Source organism: Aquarana catesbeiana, linkage group LG04 (assembly GCF_042186555.1).
Source record: "Aquarana catesbeiana isolate 2022-GZ linkage group LG04, ASM4218655v1, whole genome shotgun sequence".
Classification (NCBI taxonomy): Eukaryota; Metazoa; Chordata; class Amphibia; order Anura; family Ranidae; genus Aquarana; species Aquarana catesbeiana.
The window spans coordinates 296073501-296091374 of record NC_133327.1 but is presented as its reverse complement, the minus strand read 5'-3'; the positions used below and the strand labels follow the sequence as shown (position 1 = coordinate 296091374).

Sequence of the window (17874 nt, the reverse complement as noted above, 5' to 3'; positions counted from 1 at the left end):
AAAGTACATTGAAGGAGATATTAATATTTCAATGGAAGTAGAATCAAGAGACCACTCATTAGAAAGGGAAGAAGTAGTTGAATGGAATGAAACTAGACCACACACACCAAGAACCCCAATACCCATGCAAAGGAGAGAAAGAAGTCCCACACACAGAAGAAAAGAACATCAACACTGAGATCGAAGATATCAAGATCAAGACACCAATGAATATCATTACCCCAACACTCCGAGAACACCTAGAATTCCAAGGAACCCCAATAGATATTCGCCTCTTAGACATGGCCATCAGAATTTCCCCCATAGGGAACCCTATTACAAGAAAGATTTTTTTCCCAGGGGACACAGAGGGGGGAAGGCCCCCCAGAAATCAAAATTGGGGTCCTCCAAGGATTTAAGGATGGCAAAATACACAGAGACCCCCAAGAATTGAATATACGGAACAGAGAGAGATCAATTGGAAACAGGAGAGACATCCAATGAGACGACAGATGAGAGGACCCCCAGAGACCCCAAAGATGGGAAAGAGAAAATGGACCAGTGGCAAGTGAGGGGGGGCAAAGAAAAAGAAGGCAAGAGTATTAGGTAATGGGATTTTTAACCTGAGTAATTTAATTTTTAATGAAGAGGAAACAAAGGTATTAGACTTGGGTTTGAAATTCACTCCTGACAAAGATCTGGATAAATTCTAAGTGTATATAAAACTACAAAAATTCATTAGAAAATTTAATATTAAGAAATTTTGTGCCTCCAAACAGGAGGGACAAACAAAAATAACAAGCACAAAGTTCAAACATTCGCAATTAAGGAACAACTCTACATTCAATCCCTAAGACAAAAAAATAATGAAAGCCTATAGGTATTTAAAAAGATGGTGGAGGAAGACATCAAGAAATAAAGATTAAGAAGTCCAAAAAAAAAATATGTAACACAATAAAGATGATAAAGAAGAAGAAGGAAGTGATTATTTGCCCAGCGGACAAAGGGGAGGACTAGTGATCAGCAACAAAAGTGATTATGAGGAAGAGATGAAAACGCTCCTAAATGTGGAAGACACATAAAAGAAATAGAAATGCAATCCAAAAGTGGTGTACGAAAAGAAATTGAAGGCATTTTCAAAAAAGGGAAAGAGAAAGAGATAACTAAGAAGGAAGCCAGATATCTGGTCCCAGAGGTAGCCAGGACACCAATTATCTATTACGTCCCAAAAATTAATAAAAATCAAGAAAAACCCCCAGGAAGACCCATAGTCAGTGGAATAGATTCCCTTTTTTCAAGACTGGGGAAATATTTAGACACATTTTTACAACCATTGGTATCTGAAGGAAAATCCTACCTGAAAACAGTAGACAATTAATTTCAGAACTAAGAACTATTAAAGCGGAAGAAGAAGACATTTTAGTCACGATTTATGTGAATTCCCTATATACTAATATTATAGAGGATGATGGCATAAGTTGTGCTGAATAGGCACTACAAACTCAAACACATTTACAACAAGATCAAATTAATTACATATTGGAAGGTCTAAGGATGGCCATGAGCCATAATTATTTCTGGTTCAAGGCAGAACATTATACTCAAACAAAAGGAGTGGTGATGGGGCCAAATATGCCCCCAGTGTAGCGAACCTATTTCTTAACAGATGGGAAGAAAAAAAATATATGGCGTCAGAAGAACTAATCTAAAACTGTACAGGAGGTACATTGACAACATAATAATAATATGGAGGGGCACAGAGGAAGAGTTGAAGGAATTTTTTGATGAGATAAACCAAAACATCTATGGTATCTCATTCACAGGAGGATGGAGCAAGCAAAGCATTGATTATTTAGATTTACAAATTTTTAAGGAAGATGGAGAGATACACACAATAGCTTTTTTTTTTTTTTTTTTTAAACGGACCGTAACAGATATATCCCAACCAATAGTTGCCATTGCCCTAAATGGGTAGAAAATGTACCAAAAGGACAACTGATGCTTATATATCGTAATTGCAGTAACCTAGAAGATTATGAAAAACAATCCAACATACTTGTTGACAGATTTGTGGAAAAAGGGTACAAAAGAAAAAGTTTGGAAACCTTAAAAGAAAAGGTCAGAACAATAGATAGAAATATCATGATAGAATGCAAAAAAGATAACAAGAAAAATCATTATAATGAAACGGCCTTTGTTACTGGTTATAACAGGCAACATAAATCAGTGGAAAAGGTTATAAAAAACACTGGCCAATTTTACAATCTGACACAACTCTAAAAAGTATCCTAACAAACATAACAAACAAACCAACCTTCATCTATAGAAGAGCCCCTTCTTTGAGAAATAGACTAATTCATAACACACTTTATCCTCCCAGACAAATTAAAATATTCAAAGAATTGAAAGGGTTTTATAAATGTGGCAAATGTCTCCCATGCAGAACCAGCAAAAAAAACTGATGAAAAAAGAGTCCTTCAAGTCCATCACAACAGGAAGAGAATACAATATTAGGGAAATAATAACATGCACCAGCACACATGTCAAGTACGTTATCGAATGTCCTTGCCAAAAACAGTATGTAGGAAGAACTACAAGGCCCTTATACATCATAATTTGTGAGCATATAAACAACATAAAGATGGGCTTTCTAAAACATAGCATATCTAGAAATTTTAGGTTGGTATTGAGATGGTATTTTATACCATAGATACAATTAAGGAACACTGGAGAGGAGACAACAAAAAGATAAAAATGCAAACTCATTTCCGCGCTTAGGACAGTGTCTTAAGAGAACTGCAGCCCCCCAAAAAAAGGAAAAACACCAAGGTGAAATTCAAAAGACTAAAGAACTCTCGTGGGGAGTATGGCGCTGTTCAAAAGTGAATGGAAATAAAAATAATACCCCAAAAAAATGTGTACATCAAAGTATAATACTACAATATGTGGGAAATACTGTGAATAAATGCGTAAATCGTAAACAAACAGTGTGTCATGTGCAAATGCCACTGTGTAAAACTTCACAAAATATTATAAAATCAAGTGTAGGTGTGGCTGGAGCATCAATGGTCCTAAAAGAGATACATACACCTAAAAATAATAATATGGATATAAAAATATATATATATATATATATATATATATATTTGTGTAATATCAGTGCTGATTTAAAATATCCCAAAAAAGAAAAAACGCATAAAATATACCCCAAAAAATTATGCACAATTAAGATCAATCAGTGTAATGAGGTATTAACGTGATAGTGTACCAAGATCATCCAAAATAGGATCCAAATGATTTACGTGTCCAAACAAAAATGAAGTGCTGAAAAATATAAGTGAAAAAAGAAAAAATCTGTGAGAAGTGTCTCTGCTTTCAAAGTATCCCGTGTGGATTGTTGTGGTTGTTATGTGATCTCTTCCTCTGGAACCCCCATTTGTGTCCCCACTCACCGAAAGGCCCAACCCCTTCAAGGGTAATGAGCATGTAAATGTAGATCCAATGGCAGGAATCGATCGGTGTCCCCCTCAGTGACTCCACGATCTCCTTCCTGGTTGTGACACCACTGGTCCTCCTCTGCTGAAACTTCCAGCAAGTCTCCTCTCTACTTCTTCCATATTATTATTTTTAGGTGTATGTATCTCTTTTAGGACCATTGATGCTCCAGCCACACCTACACTTGATTTTATAATATTTTGTGAAGTTTTACACATGTGGCATTTGCACATGACACACTGTTTGTTTACGATTTACGCATTTATTCACAGTATTTCCCACATATTGTAGTATTATACTTTGATGTACACATTTTTTTGGGGTATTATTTTTATTTCCATTCACTTTTGAACAGCGCCATACTCCCCACGAGAGTTCTTTAAAAAGATAAAAATATCACAAAATGAAACGAAATGGATTTTCTTACTCAATACTCTCCACCCTAATGGATTGAACATACATATAGACCTTAATTGCTTCCCCGCTAACTTTTAATAACATTTTCAAATTTTTCTAAACTTTATATGCTTTCCCACTCACAGTCAGAGTCAATTATGGAGTAGGTTTTTAGGTTCATATACTTCATGCGACAGTTGGAACACAATTAGACTTATAGGTATACATGGTGTGGGATGTAGGACACCATATGGTATAAAGAACAATGCACACTTCTGAATTCATTTATCAACCAATTGTTTTTATACACATGGGGAGCTAATTTACTTCTGGGTGTACCCCCCTTTTGTGTATTATTCTATTATTTTTATTATTATTTTTTTATATATTGTACATTTTTATGTACACATTTTATTATTTTTTTAAGGGGTTAATATATAAAAATGATATCTTTTTTTTAAAATAAGTATAACCATTTGTGTTACCATATATAATATTGTTATAGCATGCGGTGTCCCCGTGACTAACATTTATTAGACATTGGGCAGTTCCAGCTAGCACAAACTAAAAACGGCCAGTTAAATGATATAGCAATTCTGCCAAAGGGATGTTTTGGGAATTTAATGCGGGCTTGAAAGTCAAATAGTAAGAATAACAACACAACAGATGGAGCCCTAGTCTGCTTACCAACAGGCTAACCTAAATGGCCTTGGTCACATGACCACTAATCAGGGCCACATGCTATTTAAACCGGAGGGTGTAGCAAGATGGCACCGCTCCAGATGACGTCTTAGCGATAAAACGTGTAGGGAGAAGCTTCCAGCGTCTTTGCATCACTTCTTGTTTTGAGCCGTGAAACGCAAATCGTCCCAGCTTCCTGTATTTTTTTCAAGGCCTTATATATTTGAACTAAATGTGAATACGTTTTCACTATTATGCAACAATAAATGTAATTTTAAATGGTATCACACTATGGAGATGTCTCTTTTCTATATCTGGGAGATACGGAGGGAGATCTAAGGGAGGAATATATACTTTACACCGCAAGCATGGTAACATACAGTTGACACAGCGGAAATAAGATGTCATGATTGCTGCACAGTGGCAGATACTGTGAAAGTGAAATACCCCTGCGTGGTGTTAGTGGTTCGGGTGAGTGAAATTCCTATAGGGGATCTATGAGGAGCACAGAGCACACATTTGAAGATCACCTGTCACTTTTTCACTTTTTTCATTTGTATTTTTATTTTTGAATGTTTCTTTGAAATGATATATGGACTATTTATGATTACAGTGTTTTTATATATATATATATATATATATATATATATATATATATATATATATATATATATATCATAAAAAGGAAAGCTGCGCTGTAAAATGATACAACATTTAAATCACACCATTGAAAATATATAAAAGGTTCTTGCAATATGGTATCACATCAACATTTATGTTTTCACCAGTGATAATTGCAAAGAATTGTGAAAATAGGGTACATAGCAAGATGCACATGTAACAAAATCGAGTCCACTCAGATAGGCTAGTTGAAAAAAGCCCACTTATAAGCAATTGTATAGAAGGTGACTTTGTAATCTTCCTGTCAGCAAAGACATGCAATTTCAACACTTGGAGGGGTGTGATGGGGTGCAATGAGAGAGTGCCTCCACCCACGAAAATACTGCCGCTTACCAGCTCCTTAGATCCCCCGTTTAAGGAGATCATACACGCCTGTGGCTCTTAACCCCAGCCTCGGGTCTTTCAAAGCTAAAGGGGCTCCTCAGACTCTCCACGTAAGATGTCATCACATGTGGTAGAAGTATGTTCATTCACCATACAACCCAGGCTGCCGGCGGTGCTTGCCCCCCGTTTGAAGGCGGCCCACACACCAGCTCGCAGACAACCAAATTGACCTGTCTAACAGTATGCAAAAAAACAGGGGTTTAGTCCACACGCATTTGCAAACACATGCATGAACCACAGAGCCACGTCATGGCACCCCAATGTATTTTTATTTTTGAATGTTTCTTTGAAATGATATATGGACTATTTATGATTACAGTATATATATGTATATATATATATATATATATATATATATATATATATATATATGTATCTTTTTGCATGAATTTGATGCATATGAGCATCACTAAGGCACGATTTCAAGAGCACAAGTCACTTTAAGTAGAGGTTTAGTTATGCATTCTCAGTAAATGTATTGTGGATCATTTTTGAACACAGTACATATGTACATATATGTTTCTTTTTGTATAATATTAATTCGTATGAGTAAGGCCCCATACACACTATTAGATTTTCTGCAGATTTCTTTGTTCAGATTTACCAAAACCATATAATATGAGGTCAAACTTTAAGCGATTCAATATGTATGCAATCCAGCAGGCCTTTGCACTACATGGTTTTGGTAAATCTTAAGACAAAAATCTGCAGAAAATCTAATAGTGTGTAGGGGGCTTAACACTGAGGTACAATTTAGAAGAGTACTTGTTATTATATTACATACACATTTTTTCTTGTTATATGCATTACCAGCACTTTCACACTTTTGGATTTGAACTAAGCACACAACACTTTAATTTTTGTTTTGTTTAAAATAACAGTAGGATATATAGAGGGTCACATAGGGGCATGTAATATTGCACCCCAGAACAGTGCCATACCTACCTCTCCTTATTTTACCTTGTACCTTGGCCCCGCAGAAAACATCCCAGTGCAGTGGGGCCGCATATATGTGTTTTTTACATCAGCGGGAAGGGGTAAAAGATGTATCCACCAAAACTGAATTTGGAACTACAGAGTATGGTGTTGAATTTCTGAAGCTATTTAGCAGCCAGGTAAATAGATACTATGTAAAGCCCTCATTTACTAAGCATAATATGGGGACTACCACTGCTGACATGGTTCTAAAAAGGCTAATTGCCTGTATATTACTTTGACACACTGGCTTCATTACTTTCTGAGTCACAGAGTGGGAATGACTATGCAGATCAGGAAAGTTAGAAATAATTATCTGCATGCTTGATTTAGGTCAGTGACTACAAGTATTGATGGAAAAAGGACAAGATGACAGGAGAGAAGCTAATATTTGTAGAATGAAAAGTAGCAATGGCAGCCTCCATTGGAAAGGATTCTTTTTAGAATAGTCATAAACAGACATAGTTTTATAAAGTTTAATATGCTGGGTTTTTTTTTTGTTTTTTTGTTTTATTTTTTATTTATGACAGGAAGGGGCCCACATGGACCCAAATAATACAAGGTAATACATAACACAATACATCATAATTAACAAAGTTCATGATACATCAACATGACTTTATGACATTGTTGTTAGAATATGTTCACATCATGTCAGATATTATTGAAGTTTTTATTCCAGTATTGTCCTTGCTCACTTTGCGGCGATACAGTAGTTAAATCCAGAAGACATACATTGTATCATCGAGTAACCCTCTTATGTAGAGGAGTGCATCTATACCGCCTAAAAGTGCAGTGTGTTAGGGTAGTGTGGTCCCATGAACACCCTCCCTACTTTTTCCTTTTTAAAGTAGTGTAGGAGTGTCCTCCAGGAGGAGGAAGAATCAGGGGTGGAAGAAGAAGCAAGGGGGAGGGGGGGAGAGGAGTGGGTAAATTGTTCCCCGCGATCATGGAGTGTTTGCGCTAAATAGGTCAAGAGTTTATCTTTATTTCAGTTTATGTTATGGGTGTTCCATCATCTCTCATAGGTTCACGTAAAGCTTGGCCCTCTGCCGAGTAAATAAATATGTTCCACAGTTGCCACATTTTGGAAAACTTCTCTTGTCTGTTTTGTGCGGTGTGGATGAGGTCTTCCATTTTTTTGATTTCCTCTACTTTTTTGATCCATAAATCTATGGTTGGTGGAGCTGTGGATTTCCAATGTAATGGGATACAGGCTTTAGCTGCGTCTAGAAGGTGTCGGATCACCGAGCTTTTGTATGTCTTTGTGGGTAGGTTTGAAGCATGTAAGAGGAAGAGAGCTGGGTCATCAGTGATAGTGTGATCTGTGAAATTCTGTATCGTCTTCCGTATTGTTTGCCAAAAATTCGTCAGTCTAAAACATGTCCAGAAAATATGTAATAATGTCCCTTTTTCTGTTTGGCAATGCCAACAGAGGTCAGATGTCGTCGGGAAGAATTTGTGTAACAGCGCTGGGGTTCTGTACCATCGTGAGAAAATTTTGTAATTTGTCTCCTGAGTTTTGGCACATATAGAAGATTTGTGCGTGAATCTAAGAATTTGTTGCCTCTTGGTTTTGTTGAATCTACAGTCTAGTTCTCTTTCCCATTTCAGTAAGCCCGGCGGTATAAAATCTGTTGGGGGAGTATTTAAGAGTTTGTAGGTCTGGGAGAGCGTGTGTGGTAGTATTCCCAAGCATAGGTCTTCTAGAGTGGTCAACTGTTGGTTACTACACAGGGGTGGTTGGATGGAGCTAAGGAAATGATTCAGCTGAAGCGATCTCAGGAAGTCTAGGCAAAATGGGCCCGTGGGGTCAGAGAGTTCTGCAGTTGTTTTCCAGCGTCCTCCAGAGCTAAAATGGGAGGCTTGGTGCAGACCCGCCTCACTCAGGCCCCCAAAGACCGCATCCCGCAGACCCGGTGCGAACAGCAGATTTCCCAATATTGGATATAGAGGGGAATTTGAGGAGGACAAACTTGACCGAGAGAGAAGCCGGGCGCAAATTTGTAATGTATTCCCTATCAGTGGATAGTGCCTGATCTCTGCCGGTAAGAACGAGTAGCACCACGGGGCTCTCTGGAGAGGGACTGTACTTTGATTTTGCTCTAGTTGGGTCCAGAGTTTGGTGTCTTGGTGACGACACCAATCTATCAGTCTCCCCAGATGCACTGCCTGATAGTAGGCGCGGACATCTGGTAGAGCTAGGCCACTGGATTGTTTGGGAAGGACAAGTAATTTGTTTGTAAGTCGTGGTCTTTGTTTGGCCCATACAAATTCCGTTAATGTTGACTGCTCCTTCTTAAAATAGGTTGCAGGTATGTTAATTGGCAAGGCTTGCATAAGGTAGAGGAATTTTGGGAGTATAGACATTTTTAATGTGTTGCAGCATCCTAACCAGGAATGTAGACCTGAGCTCCAATTGTGTAGTAGTACTTTGACCGATTTCAGTAGTGGTGGGAAGTTTAAGTCATAAAGTCTCGAGAGTGTTTGGGGGATTTGTGTACCTAGATATTTCAGGGACGTATTTGTCCATATCAGGTTAAAGCTAGATTGGAGATGTACCAGCTGTGATTGTGGTATTCCTACACTCATCGCCTCTGACCTAGTCAGGTTGATTTTCAGATTAGAGAGGGTTACGTATAATTAAAATTCCCCTAGTAGATTAGGGAGGGATATCGTTGGTTGTGTGATTGAGAATATAAGGCCATCCGCGTATGCGGACACCTTATATTGAGTATGGTTTATCTGTATTCCCGAAATGTTTGGGTTCATTCTAACATGACACAGAAAGGGTTCGAGGGATAGTGCAAAGAAGAGGGGTGAGAGAGGACACCCCTGCCTCATCCCATTGGTAATTGGAAATAGATCTGATGTCACTCCATTGGCCCTAACTCTAGCTGTCGGGGTTGTGTAGGCTGCCATTATCCATCTCATCATATTGCTGCCTATCCCCACGTGCCTAAGCATTTCAAACATAAAAGACCAATTCACGCGGTCGAACGCTTTCTCAGCGTCGGTGCTTATGAAGACACTGGGTGTTTTTGTGAGATTGGCCGTGTAAAGCAGATTCAGGACTTTGGTGGTGTTGTCCCGTGCTTCCCTGGTTGGTACGAATCCCACTTGGTCTAAGTGTATTAAGTGGGGAAGGTGCTGTTGTAGTCTGGAGGCTATTATTTTGGTAAACAACTTGAGATCGGTGTTGAGTAGGGAAATTGGACGGTAGCTCCCGCATTGGGTCAGATCTTTCCCTTCTTTAGGAATGACCAATATTTGGGCTTGCAACATGGAGCTATGGAACCTACCCCCCTCACTAAGGTTATTAAACAGCTTTATCAAGTGGCTTCCTAAGGATGGTAGAAGGGCTTTGTAGTACTGAATTGTCAGGCCATCTGGGCCTGGGGCTTTACCTGGCTTGGCGTTACCTATTGCCAATTGCACCTCAGGTAACGTCATTGGTTCTTCTAAAAGGTCTCGCGTTTCATCTGGTAGGGTGGGCATCAGGGAGGAGGTTAAGTATTCTGTCATCTGTTCTGGTGTTGGTTGTGTTGTGGATAGGTTATATAGCCTCTCGTAATAAGACCTGAATTCTTCAGTAATTTGTTGGGGTAGAGACATTTTTTGGCCAGCTGGGGAATTCACATATGGTATATATGATGCTATCTTTTGAGCTCGTAGAGATTGAGCTAGCAGTCTACCACATTTATTTCCTGATTTGTACACTTTTTTCTGGGAAATTTGGAGTGCCGCCTTGGCTTTAAAGTGGAGCAGGTCTGTAATTTGCTTTCATATTGTGTCAAGTTCGACTCTCAATTGTCTGGTTTGAGTTTGTTTGTGTGTGGCTTCTAGCTTCTGTAATTTGTTAAGTAATGTGGTCATTTGTTCAGTCCGTAACTTTTTGAGTCTTGCCCCATGTTTTATAAGGATGCCGTGGATCACCACCTTGTGAGCCTCCCACACCAGGCCTATGTCGCTGTCTGTGGTATCGTTAGTGTGGAAATAATGTGTTATTTCCCTCACCACATCGGCCACCACCTCCGGATCTTGTAGGAGACTCTCGTTGAGCCTCCACGGCTTTCTTTGTCCCCTGTAAAAGTCAGTCAGAGCATATTGCATCGTGACTGGGGCATGGTCTGACCATGTTATAGGACCTATCGTTGTGCCCCTAACTGCTTGAAGTTGGCCGTGTGGTATTAAGAAGTAGTCTATACGGGAGTATGTGTGGTGTGGACGGGAATAGAATGTGTAATCCCGATCACCGGGGTGGAAAAGTCGCCAGACATCGATCAGTTGTGCAGTGTGAAGAGCTGAATGTATTACCTTGCGTGTACCTCGGGGGGTGGAAGAAGTCCCCGTCGAGGTGTCTTCAGTCGGTAGCAGGGGGATATTAGGATTGCCACCTACAATGAGCTGGCCTTCTGAGAATTCTTGGATTAATTTCAGGAGTTTTTTGAGGAAGGTATCTTGTTGACAGTTTGGGGCGTAGAGGTTAGCTATAGTCACTTTTACGTCTCCTATCATGCCCTTAAGGAATAAGAATCTTCCCATCGGGTCTGTTTCCATAGCGAGCAGGGACCACAGAATTTTTGCTGAAATCTGGATTGAAACTCCTCTAGATTTGGCCTCTGAGTATGTGGAATAGTATACTGTCGGGTAGAATCTATTTTTTAGGATAGGGAAAGCGTTGTCCCTAAAGTGCGTCTCTTGCAACAGAACAATGTCTGCTTTCATGCATTTCATGTCATTTTGTAGCATTCGTCGCTTTTTGGGGATGTTGAGTCCTTTTGCGTTTAAAGTGACAATGTGTAATTCGTCCATGATCGCGGGTTAGGGAAGGAGGGGGTGTGGGGGAAGCGGGGAGGAGTGCAGAACAGGTGTTAAAAAGAAAGAATAGGATAAGGGGAAAAGCAGGGGTGAGTAGCCCTCTACAGGGGGTTTATAAAATCTAAGGTAGTTTAGCAAAATATTGTTTTTACGCTCTTCAGGGAGGCCTGAGTAACGAGCGTGGGCCTAGGTGGGGGTGCATTCAGCAAGGGGTTTGGTAGGCTCCTGGGTCCGACCCGAACCCCCCGGCCCATCATATGAGTGTGGGAGTGGGCAAGTATTATGTATCTGGCGCTACAGGATTTAATCTTGATATAATGTTAGGAATCGTGTAACTTATAGATCCTTTATAACAGCTATTACAATCTAAAACAGACAGTACAACGGACACGGCACTTATGCAGGTTGGTCATATAACGAAACAGCAAAACAAAACAAAAAAAACAATAACAACAACATCCCCCTTATAAGTTTCCATTCCCAGTTTTACACCACCCGAGCAAAGTCAGCATTCTCCCCGAATCACTCTCCATTAGATGTCAAGCGTGTATTAAGAAAGAAAGCTACCTCCCATCATTTTACTGTCTGCCATATTCTCATCTCATCCTTATATTTATCAAAGTAGGTAACAGATCACTGTGATCACCCATTGGTATCAGATGGATTATAATCTTACCATCCCTTCAAGTAGAATGCTGACTGTGCCTGTGGTACCTGAAAGGTGATGATTAAGGGTCTTGAGGCAAGACAGTCAGCTGAGGAGCGGCACAGACTGGTTTTGTCCGGTGAATGTGTGATCTCTAGTTTAGGTCACCTAGGTAACACTTGTGGGTTAGTCATAATCCTCCAACGTAGCAGATGCAAACAAAATGTTCGGGTTGAGAAAATCCCTGAATTGCATCTAGGTATGTTTTGCCTGATAGGCGGAGAGTGGGAGTCGTCCCATCCCCGGAGCTCCGGAGAGAATATCATAGGGCAACTAAATAACGGAAAACCAAGAAACATGGCCCAGTCTGAATCCCGGAGCTCCCGAATAATAAGTCAAGTGGTTGCGACTTGTTCTGGGGGTTGGTGCAATTGTCTCGTAATGGAGAACAAAGGGGAGGAATAGTTAAAATGGGCGAGTGTCCCATCCAGATCAGGGCACGTAGGCCTCTCTCTTCCACTAGGTTATAGTGTTAGGGTGGCAGGGTGGTTGACTGGGAATGGTAGGCATCAGGTGAGTGTCAGTCTGTGGGGGTTACCATAAAAAGTGTCATGATACCAGTTCCTGCAGGTTCTTCTGTATTGACCAGAACAGTAGAATAATTATAACTCATGTGACCTGTTAGCTGAGGTGCGTGGACGTCCCTGAATTCTCTGAGAGCGAGCAGGCTGGTTAGGTCTGCTCATGTTTGGACCCGAACGGCCCATCGGTCTCGGGATCTTTATTAGCCAGTTCGGCACATGGACCAGATCAGTTTCCAAAAAGGTGAAAAAAGCTGGGAGGTCTGCTGGCGTGTGTAGCGTGAATGAAGCTTGATCCAAACGGAATATTACCGCCAGAGGATATCCCCATCTGTAGGTACAGCCCTGTTTTCTAGCGGCTTCCAGCGCCGGTTTCAACATAGCGCGAATAGGCACATATAGTTTTCCATTGTTTTCCACATTAAACTGCAGAACATAGACCTGAACCAGCTCCTAAGGAAATAATAGGATTTCTCTTTTAAATACATTTTCATGCAGCAAAACACGTGAGTTTTAGCTGCATGAAAACAGACAAATATAAACAGAAATAAAATGCAACCTATAATTGTTATTTATCAATTTTCTAATTTGATGTTCTTAAAATTGTTGCAACCATTTCAGTCTGCAGCTAGATATGATTTTCTGAAACTGACAAAAGTTTGAAATTCTCTCCCTCTCGTGACAGCAGCATTGCTTGTGCACACTTACCAAAATTCTTGCCTACTTGAATATCATTAGCTTTCTGCAAAATCCAGGAGCCTGCACAGTATCACATCAAATTATGGGTATTCGGTGCAACAGGAATTCCATCTTTGTAAGATAATTTTGAAAAGTCTTGTATGGATTAAATGATGGCCTTTCAGCTTTTCTTATTAAAGTAGTTCATTACTTTATATGTATTCATGGGGTTAGCCATATCTGAGTATTACATGCACAAGTTTTGCTAATTACTGATCCTGTTTTCTCACTGTACATGGTAGTCAGAAATCATTCCATCTATGCCTAGTCTGTAATGGGCATGTTGGAGGTCAAACCTGTTTTAATGGCAAGAAAGAGATCATTTTTTTACCGGAAATTACAATGTTTTGTAGTAATTCTGAAATGCTTTATTTTCAAATAAATAATATTTCTTTTGCCCCATCTAAATTCAATGACAAGATCATGACTAGAAATGTTGGGTTGGATCTGATTGCTGTAGAGCTTTGTAGACAGTATTCTTGCAGGTGATTTGAAAACTAGGGCATAATAGTGTTGATTTACTAAAGACAAATAGGCTGTTCATTTTGCAAAAGATTTTTCACATTGACAAGGACATTTTATTTAGCTTACCAAATCTTGTAAAAATGAAAAAAAAAATAAAACTGAAAAAGTTAAAAAAGGTATTTTTGTTTGCACATGATTGGATGATGGAAGTCAGCAGAGCTTTACCTCATTCACTAAGCTAAGGGAAAATTCCCTTGCAAAGTCAACAGCACATTTACCTTTAATAAATCAGCCCTGATTTGTCAAGTTTAGGCACATTAAAACACGTATAGGTACACATTTAGAGGTAAAAGGTACACTCAGACTTCTAAAGGGTGCATAAGCAAGCATCATATTTTTTAAACTAACACATAGTAATAAAAATAAACAAAACAGAAAATAAATTCTTGCCAGTAAGTAAAAACACAGAGGTACCTTGCTAAGGTCTTTGTTACTGAATGCTCAGAGAGAGAGAGAGATGTCCCCAACACACCAGGATCTCCATAATGGATCCAAAGATTTTGCTATTTGCTGTAATGATGTGATCGCTGAAGAAAGCTTTGCATCCATTTTGGAGATCTTGGTGTGCTGGTGACATATCTCTCTCTCTCTCTCTCTCTCTCTCTCTCTGACTATTCACGGTTCCAGCCAATAGTCGCTTCAGCACCACTACATACACAGCTATCGCTACAGGAGTGTGTGCGTTGTGAATAGTGCGTTGGAATCTTGTTGTTACTCAATGCTAGCACAGCGGCTGTACAGACTCAGCTGCACTTCCCAATTTGACAGGCGTGTGAGGTGGGTGTGTGGCCCTGAACACAGACTACGTGCGTTTAGGGCCACACACCTGCCCCTACATGCCCATCAAATTAGTACAACTGTCTGTAGAGTTTCTGCATCCATATTAATATAACATAGGCAGCCTGCATGCAGTTCCAGGCAACTCCAGACACACAAACAAACCTCTCATTCAAACTGTATGGGCCTCAGCATTCCTGTGCATAAAGCCTAACTAGTGGTAAGCTACTCCCAGCCACCCCCAAACATACATGGTATTCAACAATCTTTACTCACAGAGTATTACAATGTTCTTTGCAGCTCCTAAAGGTTAGCTGGTGTCCCCACACCAGAGGTCCATCTTTTCTCCAGAACCTCCTTTTTATCTCACCTGCAACAAAAATTGGAGGCCAGTGGGACTGAAAACCCAGACCGGATTAATCACCCCCTAAAGCGAAAACCTGGTCTAAAGACTACATAAGACTAGAAATGAGGGGAACAACTATTTTCCCCCTTGCCACACATATCCACCCCATTTGCTCAAGCTGAATGTCAGGGTCTGGACCTACCCCCCCCGTGATCACCAGTTAGTACTTAGACCCCACACTGGGGTGATCCTGCATCATCCGCCAGGGTGACCTGCTTGTTCATTTATCCAGATGGTTGGTGGGAACCTCTCTACTGCTATAGCTACAGGATTTCAAGCCTGACCATGACACCAAGGTACTGTAGTTGAACAACTGCCATGGAGAGGCAATAAACCTGCAACAGGGCATAAACATTTCAAAACCTGTAATGTCAAAAATCATATGGTCACCTAGCTGTTTTTTTTTTCACTTTTCTCCGACAGCTATTTTAAAGTAGCATTATTGGTCACTAGCTTAAGAGGTCTCCCTGAAAGGCATTACCTGGAGTCTTCTAAAGCCTATTTGATTTGCCAAGCATTCTTTGTCAACAATGGCAAAAATTCTTTCATGTGCGTCAAACTTCCTACTCAGATACACCACAGGGTGCTATTTCCCATCTTCTTTCCCATGATCTGGGACATCACTGCGCCCACTATGAGATTGGAGGCCTTCATATGTACTAGAAACTCTTTTGTGAAGTCAGGAGTCACCAACACTATTTGTGCAAAAAAAATCTTGCTTTAAAGTCTGGAATGCCTTTTCTTCCTCAAGGTTTTATTTGATTATTGCTAACCCTTTAGCATTCGTCAAATCTTACCAGGTTCCCTGCAATGGTAGCAAGATTGGAAAAGACAAGACTAGAACAGCCTATATTTCTGAGTAATGCTATGACATGTTATTTATGTATAGGTTCAACTTTATCAATTTAAGGCTTAATCAGGCTCTGGCCAATAATGGTTTCCGTCAGACCTATGGAGCATTTTTTGGACTTGTTATGAGTCCTGCTTTCCTGAACAATTCCACTACCGCTTGCATTCATGACAGATGTGTCTCTCAATCTGGACTATTAAGGGCTTTGTCATCCACATAAGCTGTAGCATATTGGTGATGAGTCCCTAAAGTCCCATAAATGATTTGTTAGATTGAGGTAGGGCCCCTTATAAGCCAAAAGGTAGCCTGATATGCTGGAACCACCCTCCTGGTGTGGAGAATGAGTGTATTATTTTTCTTGTCAATTTTCAGGAAGGGACACTGGTAGGTAGCCCATTAGATCTTGAGTGGCTGTATATCTCACAGTTTCCAACCTGTCAATAATTTCGTCAACCTGTGCATTTGAGTAAGCAGCACATTTGGACATGCTATTCATATTTCTAAATCGCAACATCTTACACTTCCATCTGGTTTATAACTAACTTTATCCGATTTGACCAATTGAGAGAGCAGAGAGGGGGGAGGCGCCAACTTAGACTATCCTACTGGTTTCAGTGTAACTGTGCAAGGTGTACGCTTAAAAGTCTATGAGGTGAAGTTGCCCATCAATGATAGAACAGTCCTGGTGGTACTCTGATGCTGCTCTGTGGGCTCCACTGCCGATCCCTCAGCCGTGGGGATGTTGTGTTCAGTCACAGGCTTCTGTGTAGTATGCAATGACAGGAAGCTCCACGCTGATCATTTCTGTCATTCTTCTCATATAGCAACCATTTCAGAGAAGGAGAGACAGGCTTCCACATCATCTGCTGTTATTTTGACCTAATGTTTAGCAGGTATTGCATCCTTGGAGTCCTCCTTTACTTTTGGCAGGTGCTTTAATGAAAATATTTGAATGATGCAGGAGAGTAACAGATAAGTAACAGTATTACCACTGGTGATTTTAGTAATCTAAATAAAACATGTTACAACAAAGACTCTCTTCTCTTCTCTGTCTATAGCATACTTTTTTGAAGCTGTAATATTTATGGTTGTATGTGTCCTTTGGTTGTAAATCAATTCGGAAGAGAGGAACTCATTTGTATACATGCCATCTTTCAGGAAGAAGAATTAAGGAAGAGTGGAGAGGCAAAATATACACACTTGAGTGATGAACTCCATGTATTAATTGAAGTGTTTGCTCCGCCGGGAGAAGCTTATTCACGTATGAGTCATGCTTTGGAAGAGATTAAAAAATTCCTTGCTCCGGTAAGTGTCAGCTATTTGTCAGGTTCATAATTCATAGCATTTATACCATCATCATAATTTATCTATGAAGGGACTGTACGATGGATTGTGTTATATTTCTGTTGAACACAGGAATTTACCAGCAGCACAACAAGGCATTACATGCACAACTTGTCAATCTTTTATAACATGTTATTTTTTTTTCCACTGCTAAAATACATTACCCAAGCCATGTGACTATATAGACTCTCCTTTAGCAATTTTACTTTGGATACTGGACTTAATGCTAGTTTTGAGGTAGTCACTTGTAGTAAATCCTAAGTAGTGTAAAATTACATCTTCAAAATGAATATACTGTAGCCTTAAATTTAAATAATGTGTGAGGACCTTTAAGAAGATGATAGCTGGTGTTCTAGCATTAACAAGCAATTTCTTCAGACCAGTAAAGCAGAAATGATAGCCAGAGCAAACATCAGGAAGTCTATCCAGCCTAGCTCTACCATTGCAACCATATTTTTTTGCTACTCACACAGATTATTCCTGGGACTGCAACCTCTTCTTCAAGCGGCAGTAAACCGCATACAAAAAAAACTAGCATATTATGACAGACTTAACCGAAAACGAAGCCCTCCAGTGGCATGCTGACACAGCTGAA

At 39.9% G+C, this 17874-nt stretch overlaps 1 protein-coding gene across 3 annotated transcripts in view; it reads left to right on the top strand.

Annotated features, from left to right (window-relative positions):
- Positions 1 to 17874, top strand: part of KHDRBS2 (KH RNA binding domain containing, signal transduction associated 2) — a 650233-nt gene that overhangs the window by 312768 nt on the left and 319591 nt on the right. For all 3 annotated transcript variants that reach the window (XR_012243878.1, XR_012243879.1, XM_073626718.1), the window contains exon 4: positions 17094 to 17240. Coding sequence is in view for 1 of the 3 variants with exons in the window: in XM_073626718.1 (XP_073482819.1) it covers positions 17094 to 17240 (147 nt within the window). In the remaining 2 variants the exon portion in view is untranslated. The remainder of the gene's footprint in view (positions 1 to 17093; positions 17241 to 17874) is intronic.